We start from the raw sequence: 20435 nt of genomic DNA on the forward strand, positions 1-20435 counted from the left end.
ACGTATATGATATCGTAAAATTATGCTCTGTTCATTAAACTTTTTTGTTAATAACTTTTTAACAAACAACGAGCGACGGGTGAAACCTAGTGCGGGTTATTCGGGAAGGTGACTTTTGCAACATGTGTCAAACTCAAGTCCTTGCTTCGCGTGGACAGTTGAAAATTCGTGCAAAATCATTAAACCTCTTTTGTTAATAACTTTTTAATAAACAATGAGCGACGGCTAAAATCTTTTGAAGGTCACTCAGGAAGGTGACCTCTATAATATGTATGTCAAGGTCAAGGTCATCCGAGGTTGCTCCGTTAAACTAAATAATTACCGAAAATTCTCTTTTGTTCAATACTCGATTTGTTTAAAAATAATAACAATACATCCATGCAGACTGAGACAAACTAAGTTGAATGTACTGCATTTCGCGATAATATCGAGCTGTTGAAACGAAAATGCGCGTTTCTTCGCGTGTTCACCTGCATGCTGCCAAGTATTATGCGATATACAGAAGTTATTTCTGGGACGCACTATAGTAGCAGTATAGTCGCTGGCGGCTCGCGAACCAGCGACATCTGAGTCGAATAGTCGTCTCGGGGAACGCTTCGATCGAATTCAACAGGAACATCGAATGATCGCGTTCACTCTCCTCGCGTGTTTACTGCTTCCGTCGTTGTCCCGCGAGAAGTTGCCGCTGTCGGCGGAAAACAGCTCGAAAATGGCAAGGATGCTCGCGGTAGACTTCGAGGTTTTCGGCATCGTGCAAGGTAATGTTCGCCGGCGACATCATCGGCGCGATCGATTTGCTTACGTTATCAATCGTTCATTAATCGCATCGTTATAATATCTTGAAGGTGTCTTCTTCAGAAAGGTGAGTGCCGGTGCATCCGTCGGAGGTTCGACCGTTGATCGTAACCGGAAATGTGTAATCGACGAAGCGTGCGAGGACCTTGAAATGAAAGACCTCGCTCGTGACATCTATCGAGTGTAGAATTTATTGGCTCATCATGATCTGTATTATCTTGCATAGATACATTTATGAATCGATCCTTTTTATAAAACACACTTGTAAAATACTGACTTATATGAATACCGACTCTTAAAATCTACAGAATAGCTCTTTTGTTCAATATTACATGTAAAATAGTACACGCAAAAGCGCGGTCAGGAGCTTGGATTGAAAGGATGGTGCATGAATACTCCAGACGGTACCGTGATCGGGCATTTGGAGGGCGAGAAGGCTCAGGTCGAGGAAATGTAAGCTACAGACATACGAACCCATACAGCACCGATTAATACAGAAAGCTTTCAGGAAGGTTTTAAAATCATTTCAAGATTTCACATTTCATATGCAACATTTCTGAAAGGATTCCGCAATATGTCATATGAAATGTTGCAACAGAAATGTTTCTAAAACCTACCACATGCAATAAATTTGAAAAAATGTGAATATTGTAAAAAGTAAAATTATATATATATATATATATACCTAGACCAAGTATTCGATCTTTAGTGAAGCTAACCAGTTGACAAAAAAATGCATTATCTTCACGTATCCTTTTTTTCTTTCAAATATAAGTGTTGGTTGAACAGAGAATTATATATCTATATCATTCTTTCCTTTTAATCAACTATTTGGAGGAAGAAAAAGGAAAATATATAATATAAGAACGGCTCTTTGTCAATGTGCCAACAATTCACGCTTTTTAAAGGGAAACTTGGTGAATACTTGGTTCAGCTATGTATGTGTATATCTATATATCTTATATATATAGATATATATGCATATCTATATACATCTTATATATATATTATGTATTTTTTTCATTAAGCATATTTCAGAAATCATATTTATTATATTAATTAGATTGCAAATATTAAATAAAAACGTACAATAAAAATAATAAATACATTTTATATATAATTTTTATTATAACTTTTTAGTATTTGCAATCTTCTGAATACTCGTATAATAAATTTAAATATAATTTCTCAAGTATTTTCAATTAATTTTAATAAGAGCTTTGTAATTTGTGTGCAACATCATAGGAAAGTTTCAAAATTATTTCAATTAACCTTTAGTAATATATCAAAAAGATTTCAGCTATTTTAATAATCTTTCGGCAATATTTCAGAAAGGTTGCAGATTGATCTATACCTTTCAGCAACCTTTCTATAAGGTTTTGAATGCAAGTGTCGCGGACATTTTGCTATTCCGGAGTTGTCTCATAACTGTTGCAGAAACATTTTGCAATGTTTATGAGATGCTTTCATCTGTCAGATGAAATACTTCTGAAATATTTCTGAAATGTTTTCGCGCTGTATGGGAAAGAACGAGTAGAGAAAGATAAAAGGCAGTTTCCGATCGTTTGGCTTTTCGTTCCAGGAAACAATGGCTCCGTCACACGGGAAGTCCTCAGTCGCGGATCGACAAGGCAGAGTTCCGCAACGAGAAGGAGATTACGCAGCTGTCATTCTCGAACTTTCAAATACGAAAGTAGAGGATCGTCCGATCCAGCGAAAGAAGCGATAACCGACTAATTAACTAGGACAGAACTTGAGCGATCGCTTGTAACGAGAGATCGATATTTAAATAAATGTAATTTCTAATGAAATTTATGCATTGGGAAATCGCTGCCGCTTGCGTATACTTTCCTTCGGCTGACAAAGCGACGGATATTTCAGGTTCCGGCATTCGATACTTGTAAACATCACATTTTGAAAATAAGAGTAACACGCATTACGCAACCAGGAAATTTCTCTCCTCGATCGACGAAGCTGTGCACGAATGCATATCTGATTTTCATTTTATCATAACTGTTTTGTAATCAATCAATTTCACATGGCGGAAACGAAGCTAGTACGTAGGCAAAGCTTGCAACGATCTTTTCTCTTGCACGCAAATGGAAATCCCGATTGTTTAAATCGCAACTTAGTTTTTTCTTGTTTTTTTAGGTAATTGAAGGATTGAATGCTATTGCCTCTTTCCGCTTGCGTTTCCCGAGCCAGGAGCGAAATACTCTCGAGCAGCAATACCATGTAGGTGGAAACGCGGAGGAGCGAATCGTGGCCGCAGCGGCCTCGCCAGCGTCTCGCCGCGAGTAGTCGGTGAACGCGCGGCGTGCAACGCGGTTCTCGATTTTTGCGGGTTCGCCTCTTTATTTTCTTCTGCCTTCCTTCTTTTTACTTTTGAAATGTCATAACGGTGTCCTCGAGTGCGCCGCATCGTGGAGGATATGCGCGTCGATTTCCCGCGCCGATTCTACGTTAGTCATCGTCGTCGTCGTCGTCGTTACTGTAACCCGATCCTGGTCTCGTGATCAATCACGATCGGATTGCACCACTGTACGAGGGCACGGGCGATCGAACTCGTCGCGATAATGCGATGATCGATGAGGCGGCGGGTGGAGAGGAGGTGAAAGAGGATAAACATGAAGTGTTTCGAGAGCTTCTTTAAGCACACTTGGCGGCCGCAGCAGGTGCATCAGGTGCATCAGGTGAGCAAGAAAAATCAACTCGAACGCTTACACTCGCGCGTGTCAACGTTTTCATCTCTCCTCGCGCCGGTCGTCGACGATCTTATCGCTTTCAGATGTATGAGCCGATCGCCGCGCCGAACGTCTCTCGATACTGCACTCGCGATCATCGGCGCCGAATAATTGAGCCGTACGCGCTATCAGGTACGACCGTTACGAGTTTATCAACGACACGCACGCGTGATTAATCGTTTTCGACAGTTCGATCGTTTGGAAGTGGGATTAAAAAATAAGAAAAAGTTAAATTTCATTTAAACTCTTTTACAGTTAAATTTATATTTTATTTTTTTATCAAGTAAAAAGGATATACAGGGTGTCCCAGAATTGTGTATGAAGCTCTCGTGAGCGGGTAGAATGCATCGAACTGAGAAGAAAAGTCCTTTGCCGTTTTGAAATTTTCGCAATAGTTAACGAGTTATTAATTATTAACTTTATACACAATTCCGGGACACCCTGTATATGTACACACACGCACGCGCGCGAATTTTGACGCTTTTCATTTTTCCTGCTTTTATTATTTTGCGTTGCTTTCTTTTATCTTGGATATTTTTCACATGATCATTTGTAATTTTTTTCCGCTCTCGACGCGACTCACTTCACGCACTATCGCGCGCTATCACGTGAAACCGTCGCAAATTTGTCGAGAAGCCGACCCAAGAGTTAATCGACGATCGTAATCTGCGTGACTTATCAGTCTCGACCCACTTCCCTACCTCGTCGTTCCCCGACGCGATCGCGACTACTGTTCGCCGAGTCCGCGGATCGCGCTAAATTTTCGCAGTGCGGAATCCTTGACGATAAAGAAGAGCTTGAGAGCAACGATGTTACTGCGTGCGCTTCGCAATTTGCGTAATCGTACCTGTCCTCGCGGCAAATAACGGACGAGCTCGGCGGGTGTTACGCAAGGTATTGCGATTATAACGCGGAAACGTGCGTCGTAATATTTCCCCGTGCACGAAGAGAGAGATGTCCGTGTTCCCGACTTCCTTCCATCTTATCTAGTTTAGCGTTATTGCGTTTATATGACACGTTTGTCGCACAGTCTTGTTCGCGAATATGTAAAATTCTTTCCGTTTCTTCCACATAAATAATAATAATTAATATTAATTTTTTCGAATATAATAGACTAATTAAATAAAAAAATAGATGTTTTCGAGTGATAGTATTTCTAAAGATTTCCGACGATAGCCTCGGAAGAGGAGCCGGTTTATTGGCCGACTGGTCAGGGGTCGCGGTTGATAAGCGCTGATAATAGCTTTCGCTCGCGGTCTCAACTGGTCAGTTCCTATGGCGATTCGGGCGTGCGAACTCGTCATCGCTCGTTCGCAGCTTACGTCTCGGTGCGCGTTAACACTCGTAAAAAAGAAGAGTCCACCGCGAGTGATAGCTGCGGCTCGTTCGTGGTGCTCCTCGCGATGCGATAGCAAGATATGAACGAGGACGATCACCGTGTCAGGAAGTATGGATACGCGTTCGACAACGTGAGTATCAGTGTGTCGACGTTTTCGAAGCGGAATTAACATGCCCCGTGATACTCCTCATCCGGCAGCATTCCGCAAACGGATCGTTGACGGATGCCAAACGTTAGACTCGCGGAATTTCCATAATCGCGTTCTGGATCCGTTATAAATATTTATTCAACATTCTCTCCTTGAAACCACTTTTTGCAAATGCCAAACGTTAAAATTCCGAAATACGGCTCCTCGTATTCGCGTTATCTGGACCTGTATTAATTATTAATCACTTGGCCAACAACGAAAGAACTTCGCACGAATGCTAGACGTCAGAAGTATGTGAAATATGTATTCTTGTAGCCGCGTTACTTGAAACCGCAACGTGTCGATGTATATTTATCTGGGCATCATCGCTCTGCATTCTCATAACAATCGCCACCGGTGTTAGCAATTAGACAGTGTACTGCGGTTGCATTAGAGAAAGCGATCAAGTTCTCGTAAGGGAGCTCATTAAAAACCGCGTTGTTAAATATAGGCTTGGTGGTCGATCGCCTCTAATCGGGTCGTTGACTGTCGTTGATCCTTGAACGAGCGAGACGTGGTGAAAGTCGCGTAACATTAACGGACCCCCTTTAAAAAAAAGTATAAATCGATGTCGTTCGGGAAATGCAACTCGACATGGACGCGCGGCCAGAGATCCTCTGCGAACGTTGCGTGAGATTAATATAAATGGCTCCATCAAAATTTCCTGACGCGTGCAGAGTCCGAAAGCTGAAATAAATTACACAGCTGTTAAGCTTCAAACACAGGCATATGATCTCTTGCATTGTGTTTATATTCTAGTCTATTGTATTAGGGGTGTGATTTAGTTTTGAGGGTTTTTTTGCTCAGAAACGCATGTATTTAAATATGATAATGAATGAATACCTTAATCAAAATATTTTCCTTCGTTTTCTATAACTTTTTCCCATCTTTCTGGCAAGAGATCGATTCCACCATGATAAAATCACTCTTCTTTTCAGTTCATCCATTCGTCAACGAATTTTCGCACTTCTTCCAAATTATCAAAGTGTGTATCCTCTAAAGCGTGTTGCATCGACCGGAACAAATAATAATCGCATGGAGAATACGCGGGGTGCGGTAAGACTTCCCATTCGAGCTCTAACAGTGTTTCTTTCACTGATAACGCAACGTCAGGTCGAGCGTTGTCACGAAGAAGAATCACTTTCCGTCCTTTACTCGCAATTGGTGGTCGTTTTTGGTCCAATGCTTGCTTCAACTTGTACAATTGGTGTCGATAACCATCAGCCGTGACAGTCTCATGCGGATTTAACAGCTCATAGTACACTATCCCACCAAATACAGAGCATTACTTTTGAACCGTCAATATTGCGTCTCGGAGTGGATGTTGATGGTTCGCCTGGATCCACCCATGATTTTCTGCGTTTCGGATTATCAAAATAGATCCACTTTTCATCCCCAGTAACAATCCGAGACAAAAGACTCTTCTTTTTTTGCCTGGCGATCAACGAAATGCAAATGTTCAAATGGCACTTTCCGATAATTGATGTCGAACCCATTTCCCTTCTTTCTGAATTTTTCCCATTTCATGTAAATGTTTCGTAACTGTTGTACGATCAACATTTAATGCTCTGGCAAGTTCTGAAGTGGATCGTGTTGGATTTTCGTGCAATAATGCTTGGAAATCTGCATTTTCAAGCTTTCTTGGTTGTCCCGAGCGTTCTTTGTCCTTCACATCAGTATGACCACTTTTAAAGCATCTAAACCAGTATTCACACGTCTTAATTGATGGGGCAGAATCACCATAAGTTTCCACAAGAATTCTATAACCGTCAGCCGCAGTTTTCTTTTGATTAAAAAACAAGAGCAACGCATGTCGAAAATGCTGTTTCGGAAGTTGCATTTTTACGATGATATAAACACGACTGTTATTGCATCTATTGCTATAATGCTACTAAATGTCATGGATAATGTCAAGACTGTAAGAAACAACAGTTATCGGAAACAGCTATTGGAACAAACTGACACTACAGCCATCTGTTGCAAAACCCTCAAAACTAAATCACACTCCTAATATTTCGAGAACGTAAAAGATTCGCAGAACTGAACGAACGCGTCAAACACTTTTAAATTATCAGTTAAAATTAGATATAAATTAAAAATTGCAGAAATTCCTCAGAAAATTATTTATTTATAGCTTTACTTTATTCCGGTAATGTACCAGCTGTAGAAGTTTGTTTTTGTACATCCATTGTCGTCCACGTGGATGTCGAATATCCACGTGGACTTGCCGTCGAAATCCGCCTTCATTGGAGGATTTAGTTTTATTTCTTATTAGCAATTTATTAGGCCCAAAATATGCTTGTAATTTTAATCAACAGTTAACCGCTGACTGTGATATTAATGTCACACATTTCTCATCGCAACAGATAATGATGACATCACAGCCCGGATCCATATGGGATTACCCATACCCGGACCAATGTGCCTCTTTCGTTGTGTACTCGATGTTCGACACAGCCGCGCCGGACCCACCACACCGGGATTCCCCCTTCCCTGCAAAAAACCAGATTCCTGAGACACACGTAATCACTGCTGTTTTGTTCCTTTCACCTTCCGATCCTCATCCTCGTACGCTCACGTGCACCTGACTGTTTATAGTCTGTCTGTCGTTACAATTATTAGAGAAAATATTACAGATAGTTTTTCTTCCTATTTCTATTCCGCGAGATTCGTTAGAATTTTATAAAGTAAGCGAAAAAGGCCCTCCGATAAAAAAATATAAAAAAAGAAGAATCTCGATTAGAGTCTAAATATTGTTACAAATACATCAGTACATGTACAATAGCAATAAAATGCATTTTAACGAGCATAACATTTTCGTTATAAAAATACAGTTAACGCAGCTGCAATCGTGTGTCAGGCTCCGATCGAAATCGTAGGTAGAAGATTCCGTAATGTAAATATCACATTGGAATATCTTATTGGAATCTGCTCTTTATTACGATCTTATTTTGATTCCGTCAAGATGGATTGCAATCCAAAAATAGTAACGATGGTTGTGTCGCATCGAGCCGGAAATTCAAAGCCGCGAACAGATAATACTTATCTATTGGGTCATTAAGTATGAAACTTTACAAATGTAAAAGCGCCATCTTTAACATTTGTTATCTCAAATTTGGCGCCAGACGTCAGTATCAGGTTAGGTTAGTGTGATAGATGTATGTTCGCTCTTCAAATGTCATATTTGTTTGTTCAAATATCTTCATTAGTTTTATTGGTGGATTCTTTTTTATAGAACTATGGAAAAGTCCAAAATTCGTGTGATTTATGAATACGAGTTCCGCCGTGGAACCACAGTGTCGGAGACAGCTCGTAATATCAACGCTGTATTTGGTGAAGGTTCAACCAAAGCAACGGTGGGCAATTGGTTCAAAAACTTCAGAGATGGAGATTTCAGCCTCGCTAATGAGCCACGTAGAAGACCAAAGACGAAGGTGGATAATATCACTTGAGAGCCGTAGTAGAGTCCGATTCTTCTCAAAGTACACGTGAATTGGCATCGATATTCAATGTTTCCATACTCACCATATTGGTTCATTTAGCTGCAATTGGTAAGATAAAGAAGTTGGACAAATGGGTCCCGCACGAATTGACCGATGCGCAGCAGGCGCAACGTCTAGAGGCTTCCCTTTCTTTGCTTTCCCGTCACAAAAATGGATCTTTTTTTAATCGAATTGTGACCTGCGATGAAAAGTGGATACTCTACGACAATCGTAAACGCTCACATCAGTGGTTGAACGCTGATGAACCACCGAGACATCACGCGAAACCCAACATTACACAGAAGAAGCTTATGGTGACTGTTTGGTGGTCCAGGTCAGGTGTTATCTACTACAACTTTATGAAACCTGGTACATCGATAACGGCTGAAGTATATTGCAAGCAACTGGACGAAATGATGCAACAACTTGCTATTAAACAACCGAAATTGGTCAATCGGTCAATGCCAATCCTGTTGCATGATAATGCTCGACCGCACACTGCACGACTGACCGTGGCAAAGCTACAGGAGTTGGAATTGGAAACTCTCCGTCATCCACCATATTCACCAGATCTATCACCTACCGACTATCACTTCTTCCGGAATTTGGACAACTTGTTGGTGGGAAAATTCTTCAATTCTCAACAGGCAGTCGAAACAGCCTTCCGCGACTTCATCGATTCCCGTACTCCTGGCTTCTATAGTAGAGGCATAGACCAACTACCACTAAAATGGCAGAAGTGTGTAGATAACATAGGCGCATACTTCGATTGAAAATAAATCGTGTCCATGTGCCAAAAAATGCAAAAGTTTATGTTCTATTTGTAAAGTTTCATACTTAATAACCCAATAGTAATAAATACACTGAAATATCACGGAGCATTGTTTTTACCGTATTTTTCTTTCAAGCAATGATATCGTATCGGGTTACGAATAATATCGTTCCTTTGGGATACTTCACGTGGAACCTCTTACATTAATCATTTGGATGATGGAAATTTTCATGTTTCTTTCGTCGTCGAGATAAGTCGTGTAAATACTTGACAATTGTGACGGGCGAGGTGAATCGTCTAGAAAAATATAACGAAAGTAAATCAGACCTACCACTTGTGAATCTCTCTCGATAATATTAAACTATACTTACATGATCTTAGATCGATAGATAAAAGAGATCGATAAAATAAACAAAGGAACGATAAAAATTGGAATACCTCTAAAATAAAAATGCTAGTATTAGGTTGTTCATTAAGTTCTGCGGTTTTTTTGCCCTAAATTAAAACATAAATCTATTGTACTTACACATTTATTCAATCTAGAATGTATTGTCCATCTTGATCGACCACCTTCTGCCAACGTTCTGGAAGGGACATAATGCCGCGTTTGTAGAAGTCGCGCGACTTCTGCGCGAAAAAGTCCTTCAAGTACGTTTGAATATCGTCCACTGAATTAAAGCGCTGCCCGTCGAGATTGTTTTGGAGTGACCGGAACAGATGGTAATCCGACGGCGCAAGGTCTGAGGAGTACGGTGGGTGCTGCATGACTTCCCAGCCAAAGCACTTCAACTTCTTCTTGGTCACCAAAGCAGTGTGTGGTTCGGCGTTGTCGTGGTGGAAGACAACGCCCTTCCTGGTCGCCAATTCCGGCCGCTTCTCCGCCACTGCCTGCTTCAATTTTTCTAACTGAGCGCAATGCTTCTCGGCGTCGATGGTCCGACCGCGCGGAAGCAGCTCGAAGTACAGGACGCCTCGCCAATCCCACCACACGCTCAGCATCACTTTCTTCGGATGCAAATCCGCTTTGGCAACCGATTGTGACGACTCACCCGGACCGCACCATGACCGCTTGCGTCGAATGTTGTTATATACCACCCATTTTTCATCTCCCGTGACCACCCGTTTGAGAAAGACCTCCAGCGAGTTCCATTTCAGCAGGGATTCACAGATCATGACGCGGTCCAAAATGTTCTTTTCGGTGAGCTCGTGAGGGACCCAAACATCTGCTTTTTTCGACATCCCAAGCCGTTTTAATCGCTGCGCAACCGTTGTATGGGCGATGTCGAAGCGCTCCGCGATCTCTCGCGTCGTCAGGTGTCGGTCTGCTTTGATCGCGGCCACGATTTGGTCGTCGTCAGTGGTGGATGGACGACCGGAGCGAGCAGCATCGGAGACGTTCACATCTCCGGAACGAAAGCGCGCAAACCAACGCTGACAAGTGTCAGCGCTTATGGCCGAGTCCCCGTACACGCCACATATCTCACGTTGCGCGTCCGTCGCTTTTACTCCTTTGCGGAAGAAAAATAGCAAAATGTGCCGAAAATGCACCTTTTGATCCTCCATTTTCAATGAATAGCGCGTACACACGACACGTCAAAACACAACAAAGACTCTGGCGAAATGTCAAGCGTTGTCTAACCTGTCACGGAGTATGCGGCAATCCGCGGTTCAGGCGATGCATGCTATCTTTTTCAACGGACAAACGCTATCTATCAAGAAAACCGCAGAACTTAATGAACAACCTAATATTTTACTAGCAAGAGAATTATTCCAAATAACGTTATTATTCATGGAGTTTAATAAATAATAGTTAATTATGGAGGATTGGCAATTAAGGATAATCTTCCTGACTGTGCATAATGCGCTATGAACAACGTTCGTATACCTGTCGCAGGTGGGTCCGCCGTCGAGACTCGGGCCGACGAAAACGGCGAAGATGCAGCAGCACGCGGCCGGAGAGACGACGGAGCTTGGCGAGGTGGTGATTTCAACGGCAACCAGTAGCGTCGCGACACCGGCGGTGCGCGCCAGCGACGCGGCGCCTTGCAAGAACGGCGGCTGCAAGATCTGGCGAAGCAGCCGCGGCAGCAGCGAGCCGCGGTCCGAGAGCCCTTGGCACTTGCTCAAAACGATCTTCCTCGTTTCCGTGATCGTGGCGTTCCTCCTATGGATCATCATATACACCTTACTCGACCAGTACCGCATCCTGTGACCGTCCTCCGAGATCGCGTTCCACGATCGGCGTCGAGTCCTCAGATCCAGGCGCGATTCCTCAACCGCACAGCTGTTCGACGATGATTCATAATTGGATCGCACGATCCCGCGTAGTCACGTGTCTCCCGCTCTTACGATATCGTTAATCGGATACCACGACTGACCGCACCGGAACGTGCACGGGGACAATTTTTTCCATGCGGGAGGAAAACGGCACGCGCAACATCCAAAGATTTGTTTGCTTTGGAAGGCAAATATTGCGAGATAAGTTTTACAGGATTCCGTTTCCGAGACACGTAATATTTGCATTACGGAATCTTTGCAATACTCGAAACAAATAAAGAGGTGACAAAAATAGTTTAACATCTCTGACACAGAAATGCCAGCGTTTGACGTCAGTGAATTACTCAAAACAATATTGAAGATTTTTTTGAGAAACGTATACTTCTCCGCGAAAAAATTGCTGACATCTGAAGAATTCAACGAACGAATACATGTACATATATAAATAAGTCGTCTGAATATTAACAATTTTTCGTTCAAAATCATCACATTCGGTAGCTGGGAGCTCGAAGCTCAATTGAGTTCCATGAATCAGGTTGCGAGTAATAATATATATTTCGTAATGTTTTAAATGCTTGATGTGTGTACATAAATACTTGAATAAAATATGATGTTACGTACATACACACATACATACATACATTCATACATAGTACACGTAGATCATTTACTGTTGTACAGGATTCGCTTGTAGTAAGTCCGCGTTAAAAAATTAAAAAAGCGTACAATAAATTTTTACATTGAGATGTATAAATAATACTGGGAGATACAGTTTCTAATAAAATCTTTAAAAATTATACGCTGCACCTCAGTGGTTCTACAGATTCTTCGAATTGATGAAAAAATTCGTTCACTTTTCTCTTATCACGGCTCTTACTCTAATCAAATAAAAGAGATGAACCAACTTTTTGATCAAGATACATTGAAGACGAACATACTCCACATTTCTAGCCGGAACTATAGTAGGCGACTATTAGTGATAACCCTGATGTAAAGGAGAAGAGAGTAAATCTGGATTGATATTTCGAATATCATACATTACGGAAAGACTGCGGATGGATATAGACGGATTTGTACAATTTTATATTTACAGATGCTCTCTTTCCTTTACTTTTGTCTTCTCATTCCCTTTACTCTCAAAATCGTCGGCAGGAAAACGAAATTTCCTTTTTCCTTACCGGTATCCCGATGAAATTGTCATCGATAAAAGAAAGGGGGAAAGAAAGAAATGACTGCGCGCAGACACGTATCGCGCGAGACAAATGCATGGTAATGGTCTCAACGAATCGCCATCCGCGGAAGCCGGCGCAATCGAGGATGACGTTGTCGCTGAGAACGAGAAAGCGCGATCGGAAACAACGACGTCGGACACGCAGGAACGAGAGACGCGGATGCAGCAATATCCGAGCGCGCGAAGATCGCAAGATGACGAGGAGGAACCGGACGACAACGTGATTGTCCACTTCGTATATTATTCCTTTTGTTTTGTTCGGCCAAGAGAGCGAGCACGTCAATCGATCGCACGCGCCTGCGCTCGTTCGTGTTTCAGTTTCCTACGACGACGGAAAGACGAGCGTCCAGGGTGATCGTGGTCGGCTGGGACAAGTTTCGCACGAGACTGATGCTGTTCCTGATCGCGTGCCTTTTCATTTGGGCCTGTATCTTCTTCCCTTTGCTCGGCACCTAACACCCAAGTCGCAAGAACGACGCAACATCGAAAACATTTATACGACGAATTCAATACGCCCGCGCACACATACTCTCTTCTCTGCGACGCAACATCGAAAACATTATTTATACGACGAGTTCAATACGATCGCACACATACTTCCTCCTTTGCATATATCGTCCACTAGAATAATTACTTTACATTTTTGGCATTAAACATTTACATGCTATATATATATATATATATATGTAATCATAAATTATTAATTTATTTAATAGCTTTCGCGGGGGGAGGAAGAAATCGAAAAATTTATTTCCAAATCATTTTAAACCTTTTTCTTGTAATAGAAATTAATCACTTGACGCTTGAACTTTTCAGAGCTTCGCGAAGTATAATTTCAATCTTTTTAAACCTCTATTAACTTATACAGATTTAAGACGATTTGGAAATAAGCTTCTCAATTGTATGAGAGATTCAAACAGATCTTTTCCTTGGTTTCATGAATGTCCTCGTTATATCTTTTCGGAAAATTACGCGTTTACTCCGTTGATTACAGTCCTTAGGATCAGTTCTGCGATCGGTTTAATCAATCGCAACCTGATAAATCTATCGCGCGCGTGAATCCTATTGATTACTGTGTATACTTTTATTACGGAACACTTTCGTTGTGTAGCATATGGTTACATATGCCGTTTTTTTTTTAAAGAAAGAAAGAAATTTGCTTAAAATGGTAAATGTCTCTCGTTTCGTAAAATCATTTGCTTTGAATGAGAATAATATCGAATGATGTCTTAAGGTATAGTTCCTATATATAGGCTGAATCACATCAGAAATACTTGAACATTTCTCTTGATTTTGGGGCATTAAATTAAACAAAAAAGATTTACTATGTCATACAAAACACATTTCGATATTAGAGATAAAGCGAATTTTTATTAAAAGGGATTGTTAAAAAATATAAGTCGTGCAAGTATAAAAATATAAAGAAAAAAAATACTAAGTTTCATTATATTCATTCGTTGAAAGCAGCTAAATTACACAGCCTTTTATAAATCTCTGCACCGAACTTAAGAAAAATGTTCCATTTCTAGTGACTCATCTTATCGGGTCTTATCATTAACGATTCGTGACACACGCGTACGATAATAGTGTCTACGATCGATGATTTATATAAATACATCTTAAAAGTACTACTAATTTGGCATATAACAATCGTGACGACGCTGCGATGTAGTATGCTAGCAGTTGTGGTCGGCACGTCGCATCAAAGGAATTCTCTGTAGACGCGAAAATATTTACAAGATGTTTCGAACTCCATCTTGTATGGATAGTGTCACAACGTGCTCGATAAGCTTCGGCTACTCGGTTCTTTGAAGAATTCTAAGACGATTAAGCCCATTGTAAACAACTCTCGGAGAAAGCTTATCGGGCACGTCGCGAAACACTTGATGTACATATATACGCTGTTAGACGCGAAAGCGACGGTGAAAAAGTCTCGAGCGTCTCGTAAGTCGTATTTCTTGCAGGCTGGAATAAATATAATAGTGCGATATGGTCTGTATAAAATATGCGAGAATCGAGAAAGATGGATTACTATTGGGCTGGGAAGGAGAAGCGATTAAATGCGTCTGGAATGCCATGATAGTGTCTGTTACGTGAGAGTAACTGAAAGTACGTTGAACGGAATAAAGAGTTCATGTATCTCTTTTCGCTTCGTCACCTAACCGATCGTTCCGCTGCACGGCGAAACGAGCTTAAAAAATGATACAAATTTCACTACTATACTACTTTAAAACGACGGGTAACGGATATTTTCGGACTGCGATATGGCAAAAATAAATAACTCTCCGCGTGTGTATATATATGTATATATATTACTAACATATGTTTCTCTTTTTATGCGAATATTATACGCGAATGCGAGATAACACCTAAATTTGAAACATTGAAAATATCTAAGTGTGTGTCAGGATTAAACTAAAACGCCTATATTCGCGGCTTGTACGTTAGAGTAACGTGAAATGTCTGCACGTCCATCTCCGTGCAATCTTGCGGCCCGATGACGCCCTCGCGCGACAGGGCGCGCGTCTCCCTCGTCGCGCGTTCCTCGATGATCTCGTTGTGGCTCTTGTCCAGCATCTTTTCGGATACCGACGTTTGCTGATCCGCTGCCATTGACACTCGCACGAGCTTCACCGTCTTCATCGTCTCCAGAGAACGCGATTTGCACGCTTCCACCACCGCCGCCGCCGCCGCTACCGTCGACGCTGAACGACCGCTTCCCTTTGCACCGTTTTCCTTATTGCGACGGGATGAGCTACGATGTAAGCGCTGCTTTTCCCTGGAGGAGGTCCTCCGCAGGCTTGGCCGCTTTATTGACTCTGCGCTGACGCTCAAACCTGCAGCTGAAAATTCATAAATTACATTAAAAGAAAATCAAGACACAAATAGAAGAAAGCGATACGGAAATCTGCGGACGGCTGTGCGATAAAGATCACAAAGACATGAAAAAACATATTATTTAGAACGCTTCCATTCTTTATTCACATATAAAATAGATTATGTATTTTTTAAATAGGCAAGTAGAATCTTAGTTGCAATTATGGATGCGCATTTTTACGATTTATTATTTCTGAATTACAATATTAAACGTTTCGATCCTATTTTGAATCCTCCTCAGCGATTGACAATGATACTGACCACGATGATGGCTGTGATGATGAAAATTTTTGTCTAACTTGAAAGTTACAACTTTCTAGAATCTTTAATATGAGATTATGTATCAACAGATTCTCAAAGTTAAAACAATATCGAATTAATAGATCAATATCTTCTCTCCAATCCTTGAACAAGAATAATCTTAACAATAATAATAATCACTGTACTTACCGATATTGCCCGAGGAAGACCGATTAGAGCCGCGTAAAATGTGTATCGCCGTAGGATCGCTATCCGTTGCCATCAGCGTTTCTCCCACGGGCGTGAGAAACCATTCGGATCTAGTTCGCATTCGCGCGGCTTGCCTTTCGTGAACCTGCGATCAGGAACGCAGATGACGCTCAACGTCGGTTCAACGTCTCAAACAGCTGCTCGCGTTACTGCTGATGATCATTTTTTACCTGCGGCAAATAGCTAAGGCTCTTGGTGCTCTCAGCGTAGCGATTCATCGCTCGCAGTTCTTCCAGCGTCACCGCGTGACTACGTTTAGAATGATGGCTGCCGTTGCTCGACGAGCGACTGGACACCTGTAAAGTCAGATCTATCCGTTGTCGTTGCTGTGACACCACTAGACCGTGATCGCGTTCATAGATGGTATATCAGTACCTGGAACAGGCCGTTCTCCTCTAAGCTAACCGAGAGACGCGTGCAACTCTCGAGTAAGGTGTTCTCCGGGATCATGCCTAGCGAGGACGTGAGATCCACCGTCTCCGGCATGTGTATTAGCGCCGGTGTCGACTGCGACTCTTCTTGTTGCGACATACCTGTTGCATGGATAGTATAGTATTAGGATAATGTTTTGCAAGCAAATATTGACGCGCACGATGCGATGAAAAATTTACGTAATTTTTATTTCCAATATTTTCCCTTCGCAATATTCATCGGGTGTGAAAAATTGTGATTCTCGCTCTTATCAGTGGAATAAATCAGAACTTACATTCTAGATTAAGCTTCAGCCCCAACTTCTGGCACTCGAACTGCAACCACGTTTTCTCAGCTTCTAACGACAACTGTCCTAAAATTTTAACTCAAGTTATAATTTGCCGTAATCGGACACGTATTTGAACATAATCGAGTAAAGCTTACTCGAAACTAGGGTGGCCGGCGGATATCGGAAACTAAAGATCCAATCTTCCTCCACTTTCAATATGCGACCGGTTATGCGTGCGTAGAACTCGTAGTTATGCCTCCCGAAGAGATTTGAAACACCGAAATTATCTATCATGAACTTGGTGACGCGCGTGGCAACCTAGAAATGAGATGTCAACATTGTTAGCAGACTCCCAACTGGAGAAAACAGAGCACAGGACTTTAAGTAAAGAATTAACAAGTAAACAAAAATAAAGTAAAGAATAAAGTAAACAAAAGTAAAGAATTAACAAGTAAACAAAAATATCGCGTTACCTTAAACCTGAGAACATCCTCCATTTTAGCAGTCTTGCCGTCGCTGACGCAACTCTGAAAGAACGATGGTGCCACTGATACCCCCAGGGCCTCACTGGTCATCCCCGTGTGCGCCCGCTCGCTATTTACCGCTACTACTCTGAACGTCCCAAACAGCAACACCAGTAATCGTTGCGTGTATATTGGCAAGGAAGTGATTAATCTGCGCAGTGGAATTTCCCTTGTGAGGAGCTAATAACGATTTTGTTACTCGATTATCAAGTAAAATCAACAGCTATCACTTGTGTATCTGGTCCCGTTGTTGTTCTATGCTATCTAGCTGGATCACGGTGAACAGCTGCATCTCGTTTTCTTTCCCGAACACTCCGCCAGGTATCTTGCATAGAAACTTCTTTAGAACGCTGGCTATCGTATAAACGCTAAAGTTGTCCATGTTGACCAGGTGTCCCGTCTGCAGAAAATGTATCAGCTTCTTCATATTACCCTGGTGACCAGGCGCCCGGAAAATGTCCTTTTTCAGCGGAGCTTCCTTGTTCAATTTCAGTATAAGAACCTGGAACAGACGCGGATTAAATTCATTAGTTCCTTTCGCAGTCACTGTGCCATACGCGCTTGAAAAGTATACGTGTTCGAGGCTTAATCGCGTCCGCTACGTACCAGTAAAGGACCAGGAATATCGTTCTTGCATACTTCATCCAAGGGCACCCCGAACTTGACTCTACGGAACAAGAAAGCGAATATGGAGATCATTGATCATTTCAGATATGCGAATCTAGATTCTCGGATCCGACCCCGAGTTGACGACCCCGAGTGGAGTAATCGCGAAAAATGCTAGAAAAGGGGCAACGTATCTACCAAAGCATCTTTCTAGAACGGACGGAACGGAAAGGTACGCGTGTTCGATTAGAGGTGCTTCGTGGCAGTGCATGGCAGTCTTGGCTGGTTAATACATCCGCTACCAAATGTCACTACTAAAACAGCAGTCCCACATATGCAATCAGTACTGTTAGCGCAATTGGTTAGTGACATACGATACACGTAATCCTCTCACAAACTCGACGATTACTTACAATTCTACCGCACGCTCTCCCCCTCAAGAGCGTCAAATATATAATGCAGAGAATGCCGACAATATTTGCTCGATATATCGTTAAATATCAACACTATCACATCTGCGAAAAGATTTAAAAGTCTTTTATTACACCGACTTTTCTTACTTCTCTATAACAATATGCTAGCGTATGTAGATATGTACAATTATCTATTCTCATTATGTTTTCTCTATATTTGCTTTGCTAATGATAGATTAGTGATCATGTACGGAAGATTTAATAACTCTCAGTTTATACTCTTAATTGTTTTAATATGTCCACATTCTTCATTTTTCTTTTACACCAATATATTATATATACTTTTTACTACTTGCTATAAATGTGCATTATTATAATTAAGGATTCCTGATAACTTACACCTGCATCTCAAAATCTAATCATGCACAATAAACATACATACAAGGAATTGGCTTGGGCGATTGGATTTCTCTTTCAATTTCAAGCAACGGAGCATGCTTAACGAACAATATGTCTAAAAGAGCACAATCATGCAGTGTTTCTAATGTGCGCACAACTGCGAAGATTATCGTTAATCTCAAAGTATATTTTTTGAAGGATTAAAATTGTATAGGAAGATTTGATCAAAACATAAACAAGCACTCAAGTGATGTACTAACTTATCGAGCCGTCTCGGGTACGGCGGCACTGAAGATGGATGTCCGCAACTGGTTACGACATTTCCTAACGTAGCGGCACGTCGATGCATTCTCTCTGTCCAGCTGCTCATTGTACAAAATCTAGGATGACAACGTCGTGTGAGCATCAACACCGTCCCATGCACCTCTCGTCTTCTAGAAGCTACGCTGCTCTCCTCTCCTTTCTCTCTTCTCACACCTCGGCTTTCCGTGCTCAATAACCGACTGCTAAAAACACATCGTACTTTTGATTGCCACTTCCAGTGTTAAACTTCTGACTTATATCTCAACACCACGTGCAAATGCAAATTTATCGTTGATGTTCCTCGATTTATTATAACTCTGCATTTTAACTCAAGAGCTTTAATTGCGTATAATAAAGTAATTAAGCAGCAAAATAGGTACAACTGGATAAACAATTTTTTTTTAATAACTTCAACTGATATATTGATACCAGCCTAACATAAGAGTATGATTACTGATAATTGTATCGGTAATCACATTCTTATATATTGGCATATGCGCCACTACCGTTTAAATCGATAAGGTACGGACAAGTCTGTTCCCGCGTGCTCGTCGAACAGGAACCAACACGCACGAAACATACGGCTCGCTTGTATAACGTAACAGTGGAGAAAGTAAACGCACGATGGAAAAACGTGCGCGGAGAAAGATGCAGGCCGTAACATGGCGCGCGAGTTGATAGAAGAGCACGCGGGAAAGGAAGAAGCGGAGGGGGGGGGGGGGGGCGAGGTCTCACCGGGATGAGAATGATAAGACGGTGAGATCCCGCCGTTGACGCGAGGGTTCCACCGTCCGACGGAGCACCGTCCGCGTCTAACCTAACCATACGCGACCCGGGACTACATCGCGTGGGGCGATGACGGATGGACGGATGGACGGACGCGGCAAATGCTCGCTTCCGCGCGTACCACCCGCGCGTCTACGTTTCCATGGAAATATCGCGGCCGCGAAGCCGGAGCGCCGACATCGCGTCACGGCAGGCCACGCCACACGCACTCTCGTCAACTTCTCGTCACACAATGCCGACAACGCGCGCACGGCGGATGCTAGCAGGCCAAGTGGACAGCATCTTTCACGTAACGGCCACGGCCCGCGCACCACCGCCCGCAGCAGTAATCATCATAGAAAATCAATATGGTTCCAAATTCTCCGAGCAAACGACCTGGCTGACTGGGCTGACTCGCTCACAGATTTCTATGTGACATCAGAGAGAAACCTGAGAGCGGCCACCAGCCTCCTGACGTTTGGCGCCGCCTGACAAAGTGGACGTGAACTAG

At 42.2% G+C, this 20435-nt stretch overlaps 3 protein-coding genes across 7 annotated transcripts; 2 read left to right on the forward strand and 1 right to left on the reverse strand.

The window, feature by feature from the left end:
* The first annotated feature begins 528 nt into the window (after positions 1–528).
* On the forward strand, positions 529–2607 carry LOC105282872 (acylphosphatase-1). The gene is made up of 4 exons (XM_011345166.3): positions 529–758; positions 846–862; positions 1139–1248; positions 2378–2607. Exons 1-4 carry the CDS (start codon positions 623–625, stop codon positions 2490–2492), a joined length of 378 nt encoding a protein of 125 aa, XP_011343468.1. The 5' UTR covers positions 529–622; the 3' UTR covers positions 2493–2607.
* Positions 2608–2721: 114 nt separating this feature from the next.
* Positions 2722–12216, forward strand: LOC105282873. 2 transcript variants are annotated; one of them, XM_011345167.3, is made up of 3 exons: positions 2722–2851; positions 2947–3488; positions 11214–12216. In XM_011345167.3, the coding sequence occupies exons 2-3, from the start codon at positions 3423–3425 to the stop codon at positions 11529–11531; spliced, it is 384 nt and encodes a 127-aa protein (XP_011343469.1). In that variant the 5' UTR covers positions 2722–2851; positions 2947–3422; the 3' UTR covers positions 11532–12216. The 2 variants fall into 2 exon arrangements, with proteins under 2 accessions (XP_011343469.1, XP_011343472.1); XM_011345170.3 differs by lacking the exons at positions 2722–2851; positions 2947–3488 and adding an exon at positions 4440–5008.
* LOC105282874 lies at positions 12133–20265 on the reverse strand. Of its 4 annotated transcripts, none has more exons than XM_011345173.2 (11): positions 19117–19237; positions 18458–18559; positions 18045–18105; positions 17669–17940; positions 17388–17589; positions 17070–17232; positions 16921–16998; positions 16590–16747; positions 16385–16510; positions 16155–16299; positions 12133–15670 (listed from the first exon to the last, which is right to left on the reverse strand). In XM_011345173.2, the coding sequence occupies exons 4-11, from the start codon at positions 17863–17865 to the stop codon at positions 15252–15254; spliced, it is 1488 nt and encodes a 495-aa protein (XP_011343475.2). In that variant the 5' UTR covers positions 17866–17940; positions 18045–18105; positions 18458–18559; positions 19117–19237; the 3' UTR covers positions 12133–15251. The 4 variants fall into 4 exon arrangements, with proteins under 4 accessions (XP_011343475.2, XP_026826870.1, XP_011343474.2 ...); XM_011345172.3 differs by lacking the exon at positions 18458–18559 and adding an exon at positions 19895–20265 and having other exon boundaries at positions 15252–15670; positions 19117–19359; XM_011345171.3 differs by lacking the exon at positions 18458–18559 and adding an exon at positions 19895–20265 and having other exon boundaries at positions 15252–15670; positions 19117–19362.
* Positions 20266–20435: the final 170 nt, after the last annotated feature.

This window comes from Ooceraea biroi, chromosome 7, assembly GCF_003672135.1.
Source record: "Ooceraea biroi isolate clonal line C1 chromosome 7, Obir_v5.4, whole genome shotgun sequence".
Classification (NCBI taxonomy): domain Eukaryota; kingdom Metazoa; phylum Arthropoda; class Insecta; order Hymenoptera; family Formicidae; genus Ooceraea; species Ooceraea biroi.

Coding starts and splice junctions, on each gene's coding strand:
- LOC105282872 (XM_011345166.3), top strand. CDS start 623: ATGATCGCGTTCACTCTCCTCGCGTGTTTACTGCTTCCGTCGTTGTCC. Junction 1,249..2,377: donor AAGGCTCAGGTCGAGGAAAT/GTAAGCTACAGA, acceptor TTTTCGTTCCAG/GAAACAATGGCTCCGTCACA.
- LOC105282873 (XM_011345167.3), top strand. CDS start 3,423: ATGAAGTGTTTCGAGAGCTTCTTTAAGCACACTTGGCGGCCGCAGCAG. Junction 3,489..11,213: donor AGGTGCATCAGGTGCATCAG/GTGAGCAAGAAA, acceptor TACCTGTCGCAG/GTGGGTCCGCCGTCGAGACT.
- LOC105282874 (XM_026971069.1), bottom strand. CDS start 19,262: ATGCTCACACGACGTTGTCATCCTAGATTTTGTACAATGAGCAGCTGG. Junction 16,748..16,920: donor GCTGAAGCTTAATCTAGAAT/GTAAGTTCTGAT, acceptor TCCATGCAACAG/GTATGTCGCAACAAGAAGAG. Junction 16,511..16,589: donor AGGAGAACGGCCTGTTCCAG/GTACTGATATAC, acceptor CTGACTTTACAG/GTGTCCAGTCGCTCGTCGAG.